Genomic DNA, 12,122 nt, shown 5'->3' with positions numbered 1-12,122 from the left:
GGTTGAGCAGATCAACAGCTGCAAAAGTATCATGGCGAATGGAGGTCCAAAGGCGAGACAATTGGGATTTTGAAATGCAGTTTTAAGTAACTTGCATGAGAGTTTTTCTCCTCCCCCACCCCCTCCAGGGCAGATGCAAAAGGAAATGGGGTTGGACGAGGGTAGGAGGATGTGGGTGATGACGGATATAAGGAAATGGTCAGAGTTGGCCTTTTGTGTGATTGAGACCATGGGAGCAGAGAGGCCACACGAGATGGCAATGTCGAGGGGACGGTCATATGTGTAGGAGAGTTTATATGGAGAGAGGTTAAGGAAAGACAGGAGGGCAGTGAAATCAGAGGTGGGAATGAGTTGTGAGGAAGATGCAAAGAGACTTCAAGGGTATATAGACAGGCTAAGTGAGTGGGCAAGAACATAGCAGATGGAGTATAATGTGGAAAAATGTGAAGTTATCCACTTTGGGTAGGAAAAGCAGAAATGCAGAGTATTTTTTAAAATGGTGAGAGATTGGGAAATGTTGAAGTTCAAAGGGACCTGGGTGCCCTTGTACATGAGTCACTGAAAGCTAACAAGCAGGTGCAACAAGCAATTAGAAAGGCAAATGGTAACTTGGCCTTTATTGCAAGAGGATTTGAGTACAGGAGTAAAGATGTCTTACTGCAATTATATAGGGCCTTGATGAGACCGCACCTGGAGTATTATATACAATTTTGGTCTCCTTACTTAAGAAAGGATATACTTGCCATAGAGGGAATGCAACGAAGGTTCGCCAGACTGATTCCAGGGATGGCAGGATTGTCGTATGAGTAGACTGGGCCTGTATTCTCTAGAGTTTAGAAGAATGAGAGGTGATCTCATTGAAACAAAAAAAATCTTACAGGGCTCGACAGCAGGGAGGATGTTTCCCCTGGCTGGGGAGTCCAGAACCAGGGGTCACAGTTTCAGAATAAGGGGTAGGCCATTTAGGACTGAGATGAGGAGAAATTTCTTCACTCAGAGGGTGGTGAATCTTTGGAATTCTCTACCCCAGAGGGCTGTGGAGGCTCAGTCATTGGGTACATTCAAAACAGAATGGATAGGTTTCTAGATATTAAAGGCATCAAGGGATATGGTAACGCCATTTTCCTGCACTGAGGTAGAAGATCAGCCATGATCTTGATGACTGGCAGAGTAGGCTCGAGAGGCCAGATGGCCTACCCCTGCTCCTATTTCTCATGTTCTTATGTGAGGGAGATTGAGATTGAAATCACGGAGAATGAAGAGTCAGTCAGAGCAGAGGCTAAGGGAGGGCAGATGGGAGGATATTGGAGTGGGGACAGAGGGGTATACAACGAGAAGTTTTAAAAGAGAGGCAGGAGGGGTGGAACAGGGGCAGGTGCTCAAAGGTCAAGGTACCAGAATAATAAGGGGAGAGATCAAAATGTGATTTGTTGATGTGGGCCACACTGCCACCACAGTGCATTGGACGGGTAGACTATGGAAAGTATAACCAGGTGGGGAAGCTTAAATAAGATGCAAGGTTTGCCAGTGAGCCAAGTTTCTTTCAAAGCCATGATGTCAATGCAATCATCCATATGATCAGGGATAGCAAGGGTGATGCTCATGAGTGAACAGACATTCTGGAGGGAAATGCGGGGATAAGCAGTGATTGTTGATCCGCAGGCAAAATCTGGGGAGGCAGTGGTAAGTGGGATGAATGGGACGGTAAGGTTGACAAGAGTAGGCCCCAGTAGATGCACTGGGCAAACGGGTTAGCAAGAGAGGACAGGACAGTTTAGGTTAATGCTCGTAAGGAGGTAGTGATGGGTGCCTCGATGGTCCCTTTGGAGAATGCCAAGAGGGACACAGAGGGTAGCTGTGGGTTTATCCAAGGCAATTCAATCCTGTCCTGGAAAGTAGGAAGGCAAAGGAGTAATAATAGATTGGAGTACAGTGGGCTGGAACAGGTTACCTTAAAACTTGAACCGAATGAGCTGCAGAGTAAAGTCATGGCAGCCAAATCTTAGTGTAGTCCAGCATAACAGCACAGTCCTGGAAATCAAATTTGAACAGAGTACCAGCCATTGAAAAGAGCACAGTAGAAACACAGAATGAGCAGGGTCAGTGAATGGGCAATGTACTCTATACACGTAGCTTTAAATTTGTAGCTTGGTCTAAAATGCACCTATTAAGGGCAGGGGATCTTAAGCAAAGGTGGAAAGGGCAAAGGATGGCAATAGATGAAGTTGCAAAGGAGAGGAGCTGAAGGAACTGCCAACCTAGGAGCCATCTATACGCCTGACCATTTGAGTCTCCTATGTTCAATCCTCTCCTAGGTAGTGCCATGCTCCACAGGGATGTGGTCCACACAATGTCTGTTGACCTTGTTTCTTCCTTCAGAACCAGCCTCGAGAAATTGATCCTCAATCAATTCCTCACATCCCAAACCAGAGAAGTGACTAGTTTTAGCCCAACTGGGCTCCCAACCTGCCTCCTGGCTATATATTCCGAATCTCCTTCTCCCAGCCAAGCCCTTCCACTCCTTACCAAGCCAGCTCATGTGGTCAATGGTACGGAATACGTTGTCTAAAACTTTCTCCCCAGCCTGCATACTATATTGAAGTGCTTCTTAAGTTCAACAATTCTCTGCTTGAATATAGTAACTTAATGGTTCAGGATAACTTTCTTGACCAGTACGTTTCCTGCCCAACAAGGAAGGAGGCATTGCTGGACTTGGTTCTAGGGAATGAGGTGGGTCAAGTGGAACAAGTGTCAGTGGGGGAGCATTTAGGGAGCAGCGATCGTGGTATCATAAGGTTTAGAATAGCTATGGAAAAGAACATGGACCACTCTAAAGTAAAAATACTCAATTGGAGGAGGGCCAATTTCAACAGGATGAAAACCGATCTGGCCCGGGTAAATAGAAATCAAAGATTGGCAGGCAAAACAGTAATGAACAGTGGGCACCCTTTAAAGAGGAAATGGATCAGGTCCAGTCTAAGCACATTCCCACGAAGCGCAAAGGTAGGGCAACTAAAGCCAGAGCTCCCTGGATGACAAAAGAGATAATGAGTAAGATGAAACGGAAAAAAGGGGCGTATGACAGATGTCAGGTTGATAACACAAGTGAGTACCAGGCAGAATACAGAAAGTTCAGAGGGGAAGTGAAAAAGGAAATAAGAGGGGCAAAGAGTATGAGAATAGACTGGCAGCCAACATAAAAGGGAATCCAAAAGTCTTCTACAGGCACGTAAACAGTAAACGGGTAGTAAGAGGAGGGGTGGGGGCCGATTAGGGACCATAAAGGAGATCTACTTATGGAGGCAGAGGGTATGGCCGAGGTACTAAATGAGTACCTTGCATCTGCCTTAACCAAGGAAGAAGATGCTGCCAGAGTCTCAGTAAAAGGAAGATATAGTTGAGATACTGGATGGGCTAAAAATTGATAAAGAGGTACTAGAAAGGCTAGCTGTTCTTAAAGTAGATAAGTCACCTAGTCCAGATGGGATGCACCCTAGGTTGCTGAGGGAAGGAAGGTGGAGATTGCGGAGGTACTGGCCATAATCTTCCAAACATCCGTAGATACAGGGGTGATGCCAGAGGACTGGAGAATTGCAAATGTTACACCCTTGTTCAAAAAAGGGTGTAAGGATAAACCCAGCAACTACTGCCCAGTCAGTTTAACCTCAGTGGTGGGGAAACTTTTAGAAACGATAATCTGGGACAGAATTAACAGTCACTTGGACAAGTGTGGATTGATTAGGGAAAGCCAACACGGATTTGTTAAAGGCAAATCGTGTTTAACTAAACTGATAGAGTTTTTTGATGAGGGCAATGCAGTTGATGTGTGTATATGGACTTTCAAAAGGCATTTGATAAAGTGCCGCATGGTGGGCTTATCATCAAGATTATGGCCCAAGGAATAAAGGGAGCAGCAGCAACATGGATACAGAATTGGCTAAGAGACAGGAAACAAAGTAGTGGTGAACGGTTGTTTTTCGGACTGGAGGGAGGTGTACAGTGGTGTTCCCCAGGGGTCGTTGCTGGGACCACTGCTTTTCTTGATTATATATTAATGACTTGGACGTGGGTACATAGGCCACAATTACAAAATTTGCAGATGACACAAAACTTGGAAGGGTAGTAAACAGTGAGGAGATTAGTGATAGACTTCAAGAGGATATAGACAGGCTGGTGGCATGGGCGGACACGTGGCAGATAAAATTTAACGCAGAAAAATGCGAAGTGATACATTTTGGTAGGAAGAACGAGGCGAGGCAATATAAACTAGAGGGCACAACTCTAAAAGGGGTACAGGAACAGAGAGATCTGGGGGGTATATGTGCACAAATTGTTGAAGGTGGCAGGGCAAGTTGAGAAAGCGATTAAAAAAGCAGTCAGAACCCTGGGCTTTATAAATAGAGGCATAGAGTACAAAAGTATGGAAGTCATGAACCACCTTTATAAAACACTGGTTTGTCCATAACTGGAGTATTGTGTCCAGTTCTGGGCACCACACTTTAGGAAAGATGTAAAGGCCCTAGACAGGGTGCAGAAGAGATTTACTAGAATGATTCCAGGGATAAGGGACTTCAGTTACGTGGATAGATTGGAGAAGCTGGGGTTGTTCTCCTTGGAACAGACACAGTTGTGAGGAGATTTGTTAGAGGTATTCAAAATCAAGACGGGTCTAGACAGAGTAGATAGAGAGAAACTGTTCCCATTGGCGGAAGGGTCAAGAACCAGAGGGCATAGATTTAAGGTGATTGGCAAAAGAACCAAAGGTGACATGAGGAAAAACTTTTTTTTTTAAAAACACAGTGAGTGGTTAGAATCTGGAATGCAGTGCCCGAGGGGGTGTTTGAAGCAGATTCAATCATGGCCTTCAAAAGGGAACTGGATAAGTACTTGAAAGGAAAAAAATTGCAGGGCTACGGGGATAGGGCAGGGGAGTGGGACTTGCTGGATTGCTCTTGCATAGAGCCGGCGCTGACTCAATGGGCCAGATGGCCTCCTTCCATGCTGCAACCTTTCTATGATTCTATAATGACAGCAAAAGGGATGTACCCTACCACACATTCCTTCCCCTGGTATATAGGTCATAAGAAACTACAGTACAATAAGAGACTGGTAATTATCCACGTAATCCCAAAAGCAAAACTTTCGGAACAATCGTATAAAACTGTAACTGGCAAGATACAAAACACAATATTGTAAATCAAAAATGATCAACATAGCTTACACTATATCACCTGCAAATTACATTTACTGTAAAATGAAATATAGTGAATAAAAATTGATTTATCAATCAGCAGCTGATATGGGAGGATTACATTAGATCCAAAGCCAAGGAGACTCCATCACTGTCTAATTGGAAATCTTATCCAGTCCTCAACACAATCTCTTTACTGCTATGGTAGTGTCACCACAATCCAGCTCTTCTGAATCTTTTCACATAGACTCCCGGGCAATTGTCCAGAAACAAGCTCTGCTATGATAGCCTTGCTCATTCTGCCACCTGCAATCAAGTCTCAAGGTGTGCACATGATTCACAATTTCAAATGGTCGATATAACTGGTTTATGGTTACTTCAGGGCTCCATCATCATCCCACTCCTCTTCATCATTTATGCACTACCTCTTGGCAACATCATCACTAAATACAGGAACAGCATCCACGTGAACGCTAGCAACAATCATTTCTTCGCCTCCTCCATCAACCAGAAGACCATCGGCACTCTCTCCAATTGCATGTTCAACATGTAGACCTGAATAAGCCAAAGCTTCCTCCAGCTAAATGTCAGCAAAAGTGAACCCATCCCCTCTGGCAGCTGCAAACACCTTTGCATCGCTGACTTTGACTCCATCTGCTTCCTCAGTTACCAGCTAAGCTCAGAACCTTGGTGTACTGCTCAAACCCAAGCTCAGTTTACTCTTCCATGTGATCAGTCAGAAGAAGCCCTTTATTTCACCTCTGCAGCATCACCTGCCCTTCTCTCAAGCTGCTGAAATCCTTAACCACACCTCCCCACCTCCAAAACAGCACAGCTTGCATCCTCACTGGCACCAAGCCATCATCCCTGTGCTCACAAAGCACAACTGGTTGTCATCCCAGCAAGTTGATTTTAAGATCCTCCTCGTCTTCAAATGCCTTGATCAATCCTACCTCAGCAATCGCCTCCAGGTATATATCTCCACAAACGCTCTCCGCTCTTCCGACACCTGAAACTCCTCATTCCCCGTTCTACCAGTCGACCTAAATAAGCATATTGTGGAACTGACAGTCAACAGGCATGATCAATGATGTCAATGCTGCATATATACACATGTTCACAATCGTAAGCGAGAAGTGAAGCATTAAGAATATAGACGTTATAAATAAAAAATCTTGGTTTTCTTAATGTTACACATCCTTTGCGAGTGAATTAAACAAGTACACTACTATGTGAAAAAAATACATTTTTATTAACAATGTAAGGCAACCAACCTTCTCTGCAGCATCATCTTTTGAAATCACAGTTTCAAAGCCACAATTGGAAAATGCCTATTAAAAACATATACATTTAGATTATGTTTTATATTAGGAACTTTGGCAAAAGTTGGTATGCTCTGTACTTCATAAAATTGCAATCACATAAGAGACCAACAGAAAGTGCTATTTTAAGACTACTGGAACATTTTTGTTCTACTAGATGTCCCATGAAGTTGCTCATGGTGAGTCAGAGGAAATGCTGTTTTATAACAATGGGAAAGGTTATGTCATGTCGGCAATAACACTAGGGCCACCGATTTACATTGACTGAATAAGTAAAATTCCTTTTTTTATATTGGGATTTTACCGGTGCTTTGGGAGGCAAATATAATGAGTCTGATCATTATTCTGTGAACACAGTAAACAAGTGAGATTTAGCTGCATTGGCGTGACCTGCACTTTGGCAGCACTTGGGGTGACACTAGGCTTTGACAGCACTGGAACGGGGTTTGCAAGATCTGCAATCAGATTACTGGGATATAGCAGGATAGAGCGATCCATTGTTCTAGCATCCCTATGGAAGGGAAACACTGAGTTTGGTAGAACATTTTCTAACGATCAACAAAATACAGATGACAAACAGGCGATAATTTAAAGCTCATTTAAAAACTCAAATTAGCTTAAGGAAAGACAATGGATCTCAGCTTAAAATATTGAATTTGGTTTAAGTATCTATACTTCAAAAAGCTGCAACGTGTGTAAAATACATCTGCCATCCTTCTTCTCGCACACATACAGCCTATTTAAAAAAAATTAAATTTTACCTAACTAAAGCTTTTGAAATTAATTCTCAATTTTCTTCAAATAAAACAAGCAACTAAAAGTTATTGAAGACTGAGAAGCATTTTATCATTTGGCTAGCTAACTGCTACTGACATATTCTAGGAAATTTTGCAAACTGCACATGCTTAAAATGTAGGATCTGCCTTCAGCAGAACAGGGTCATTGCTCTAAGCAAAAAAACAAAATCAAACCCAAGCTTTTAGGAGAGGTTGAAGCCTTCAAGTAAAATTTTAAGGAAGGAATTAGAGGTATATATATATATATATATATACCTCTAATTCCTTCCTTAAAATTTATCCTTTTTTTAAATATATATATATATATATATATATATATATATTTAAAAAAAGGATAAATTTAATCCTGGACATTACAAAATATAAATTTCAGAATTTAATACATACATATACATATATATATATATATATATATATATATTAAAAAAAAAGGATAAATTTAATCCTGGACATTACGAAATATAAATTTCAGAATTTTTTGTTCAAAACCTTAATTTTGATATTATAAATTTCAGATACTGAAACAAAAACAGCCAAAAACTTTTTCCAAAAATATTTGGTGATTCAATTGGTCCAACAGCAATAGTGAAATATTTAATTATGGTTTTCCCATTATAAAATGTTGGATATTTAGACGTATTTATAATAGGGAAAAACCCTGACATAAAAAATGTTACAGGAAATGTGCACTGAACATAAGAACATAAGAAATTGGAGCAGGAGTAGGCCAATCGGCCCCTCAAGCCAAATCTTTTCATATACTAGTCAAGACCAAGTGTAGCCTTTAGGTGAAGAGGGATTAGGGGGTAGGGGATATTCAGATCAGGCCACACAGACGTTATTCAATCCTTATTTTAAAGTCATACATCCTGTCTTTTTTTAAAAAAATATTTTGATTTATGGTAATTTATAGTTAAATAGCAAAACATGTAAAATTTGGGAAGCAGAGCAGTTGAGTTGGTTGCAGCACAAGAGTTCCTCTGTGATAGCACTGTAGCATCTCAGTCTATATCACTGGCAGGAGGGTGTAATTACAGTGACAAGTTTACATAGTCAGGGCTGTTATAAATGTGAACACAAATTTATAATGAAATAAGGTTTTACAGACATACGATTTTTATTATCGATGGGCAGGGAGGAGGGAAGTAATCTAAATGGCAGCTGGGATGCTGCATGCAACAGATCATATATAAATGAAGTTTCAAATCAAGCCACTGATTATGTTAGAACTGGAAACAATTACTGTGAAGTAAACCCCATGTCAATGGGAATTTTATTCCTTTTTGCCCAATAAAACAATTTTCTGGTAGTGTAAATATATACAGGTTCCATCACAATCCACACATTTATAGAATTACCATAAATTTTACAATTCACTGGTGAAAATTAGTATAATCGCAATCTACTTCTATCTGTAATATTGTGAGCTACACATCTTTCATACCCATGAAAGAAAAACCATAATGCACCATCAATGGTCAGATATCCTTCTGTTACTTAGCCAATTGTAAACATTTGCTTAATTGAAAAGCATCTCCATAAACAAAACTTGTGATTTAAGTGTTTATGTACTAAACAGAGTGATCAATACATTTCGTATACCAGCTTTGTGAAAATAGAAGTGCTGTTTATAGATTAAAACTAAAACAGAGCATTTAATAGAATGCAAATCCACCTGGAGTTTCAAACATTGTACACCTTAAACGATTCCCCAATAGTTTTAACAAAATAATGAATAGCGGGATCATAAATAGAAACATTCATACCACATACTCCCACCACAATTCCTCCCCTTTTTAAAATGGGAAACAATTGACAATTCCCAACCTGAACATACGTCGCACACCCCACCCCCAGAAATCCATCACAACTAATGACAGGGTGGGGAAAAGATATATGCATATATTCCCACTTACAACTGTTGATACATGTGGATTATATTTTGAAAGTGCTCATCTGCAATGCCCTCCACAGTTATACAACCAATCACGGCCTAGGTTCATGAATGAAGAATAATGATGTGGGGTGGACACTGCTTTGGAACTATACTAAAACATAAACCATTACTTTCAGAAGTGGAAAACAATGGAAGAAAGTTAAGTGAATTAGCATGAGGGATGTTGATGCTGGGGAATAGAGCATTTTGGCAGTTTAAGCACCCAATGCTAGCAAATGCTCCCAAGTTTCAGACAGCATAGATCATTCAAAGGAGCAAGCTCCCTTTACTATTCAACAATGTGGCTTTACCCTTAATTCTAGCCTCAGAAAAGTACCTTATTATATGCAAAGTTTTGCTCTGGGCCTGCACAAAGATCAAAGTGGAATGAAACTACACAAACTCATTGCACACAGGACCTTAACAGCTGAGGACAGTGTCATTTTTTCCATCTATGGTGGCTCAATTCAAAGCTAGGTTCTAGGCAATATTCTATCCAGAACAACTGAAGCACTTCCTTGCATGCAAATTCAAACTTGCTGGTGACGATAAATAACTGTGAAATACTATATGAACAGAGCTCAAAAAAAAAATCAATTCTGAAAAATCCAGACAGGCTAATTAACAATATGGAAACATTAAATGTTTGCCCACAAGAAAACGCACTCTTGTGCCATTACAAAAAGTGTCGCCATACAGAGACCCTGAAATAAACATACCAAAATCCTTACAGTTTTTCATCTTATAAAAATATTCATCAGGCCACCACTCCTACAGGTTTTTGTAGAAGCATTAGACTTTAAAAATCACAAAAGCAGCTAGCATTTGTTGAATTACTGTCATCACCGAGTTCACAAATGTAAAGATGAGCAACACACTACTTTTATGGTGATGTGGAGATGCCGGTTACTTGGACACTTTTATGGTGTCCAAGTAACATTGTAAGACAGTAAAGTCTCTATGTTGCCAATAGACTGGAAGTACGATGCTAACTCAAATAGATTAGAGAGAGATCAGATTTAAGCCAGAAAATTAAACTAATTTGGGGGGGGGGGGGGGGGGAGGGATGCTTCTCATTAAATATACCAACAATGGAAAAGCAATTATAATTTTAATGTTCAACATAAAATTATGTATATAATAAACATTAACAGGGTATTAAAATATTTTTGCATTATCAAAAGTACAGTTATATTATAACTACCATATTTATTTTAAACTTCCTGGCCATCTTCAAATGGAAGGTAAAGATTAAGTTTGTACAGTGAGAAAACCACAACCGACCAAAACCATCCTGCTCTAGCTACTGAAAGCAATCATTAAAACAACGAGAAAAGCTAACCGTGCATCGTTATAATGCAGGCGTACAGTAAGCAAATTGGCACTTTGAAGGAGGAAAGCAAGAGGCAACAAATTAGGGATTAAACAAAATGTGTGGTTTCACCCCTCCCCCTTCTATAGAAGCATCGCCTTCCCCTCCTACTTTTGCCCTGCATCAGGTGAGAAAGATGCGGTGATCGGAGATGCAGAAAGGGAGAGGCAGAGTGTCAATCTCCCGACTCCAGTTTATTCCCCATGTCCGCGCCCTGAGGCCACCCAGGGACAATGCTCCCTCCGTCCCGCCCGCCCGCCCGGCGAGACCCCGCTCACGGCTGCAGCTTTGTCGTAGCATTTACCTATTAATTAAATGTCAGTAAAATCTGGACTGAGGAGGCTGATGTCGTGAGCCACCCCCGGCCACCCCCGGCCCCCTCTCCCTCCCTCCCCAAACCCATAGGCCAGGCCTGGTTCAGTCCGCTCTGACAGCTCAAGTGCAGGCTGCAATGGCAACGAGGGCCGGCACCTACCTATGTGGGTGTCTTCTATATGCTCGATAAGTTCTGCCAGAGTGTTAAAGGTGAGGCCGCACCCGCCGAAATTACAAACGTTGGAGAAGAAGGAGGCGGCGGCTAATGCTGTCATGATAAACCGCGCCTGGGTGCGTCGGCGCCGGCTCTTGCTCCTGCTCCAGCCCGGGCTCGCTCCCCCACCAACCGCCGCTCGACTCCCCGCTGCCAGGCCGCCGACCTGTCCACATACACACCCCTTCCCCGGCTCTCGCTTTTACTCTTGCACCTTCATGGTGACCCGTGTTTTGGTATTAAACAGAGGCCGGACATCACAGCGGCAGAGCCGGCGTCAGGAGGTGCGAAAAGCCGCCTTCATTTAATTGAGGCTCGGTTCGCTGCTCACGTGACCAAAATAAGCATGTGCGCTCACTATAGAAACGGCTTGTGGCTGAGAAGATGCTGAGCAAGGACAGGAAGGATGCTTTGAATATCTCATATAGACATTAAAGTCTGTAAGGACAAAAAAAATGCAAACAGTATCCAATGAGAAATGCCATCTCTTCCATTACACTTCTGGCTAGAATTCAAAACATAATCAAGAAGTCAAATCTGCCTCCAAGTTTTCCAATCTTCTTGAAACTGTTACTCAAGAGTCATTCCCAGACGTTAACGAATCACTCACACTTACATTTGAGAGCCCTTTGTTTTCTTGGTCATCTTTAGTTTGAGCTATAAATAATTGTAATTTCACAAATAACGTGGATGTTGACAAAAAAGTTGCATTTTGCAAATAGTAGTAGACATGTTAAATATAACAAAGTCTTAAAACGTAGTTGAGAGCACGATAGTCATATTTGGCCCAGAATTTGCGGAAATGGGGCATCTTGCGGCGTGCCTCGTTAGTTAGACCCTCACCCTTCAGCTTGAAATTTTTTTGTGCTGGAAGTGCGAGCTGATAACAGCGCGGCGAGCTCAATGGGGCATCTGGGACCTTGGTGAACAACAGTCTATCCCCCTAACCAATTAGATTTAAGGACTGAGAAAGAA

At 41.7% G+C, this 12,122-nt stretch overlaps 1 protein-coding gene across 2 annotated transcripts in view; it reads right to left on the bottom strand.

Annotated features, from left to right (window-relative positions):
* Positions 1–11,465, bottom strand: part of LOC137323728 (juxtaposed with another zinc finger protein 1-like) — a 111,664-nt gene extending 100,199 nt beyond the window's left edge. For both annotated transcript variants that reach the window (XM_067987589.1, XM_067987590.1), the window contains exon 1: positions 11,094–11,465. In XM_067987589.1, coding sequence (XP_067843690.1) covers positions 11,094–11,208 — 115 coding nt within the window. In that variant the 5' untranslated portion in view covers positions 11,209–11,465. The remainder of the gene's footprint in view (positions 1–11,093) is intronic.
* Positions 11,466–12,122: the final 657 nt, after the last annotated feature.

The sequence above is a fragment of the Heptranchias perlo genome, chromosome 7 (assembly GCF_035084215.1).
Source record: "Heptranchias perlo isolate sHepPer1 chromosome 7, sHepPer1.hap1, whole genome shotgun sequence".
NCBI classification, from domain to species: Eukaryota; Metazoa; Chordata; class Chondrichthyes; order Hexanchiformes; family Hexanchidae; genus Heptranchias; species Heptranchias perlo.
The sequence above is the reverse complement of the archived record's forward strand: the minus strand, read 5'-3'. Positions and strand labels throughout refer to the sequence as shown.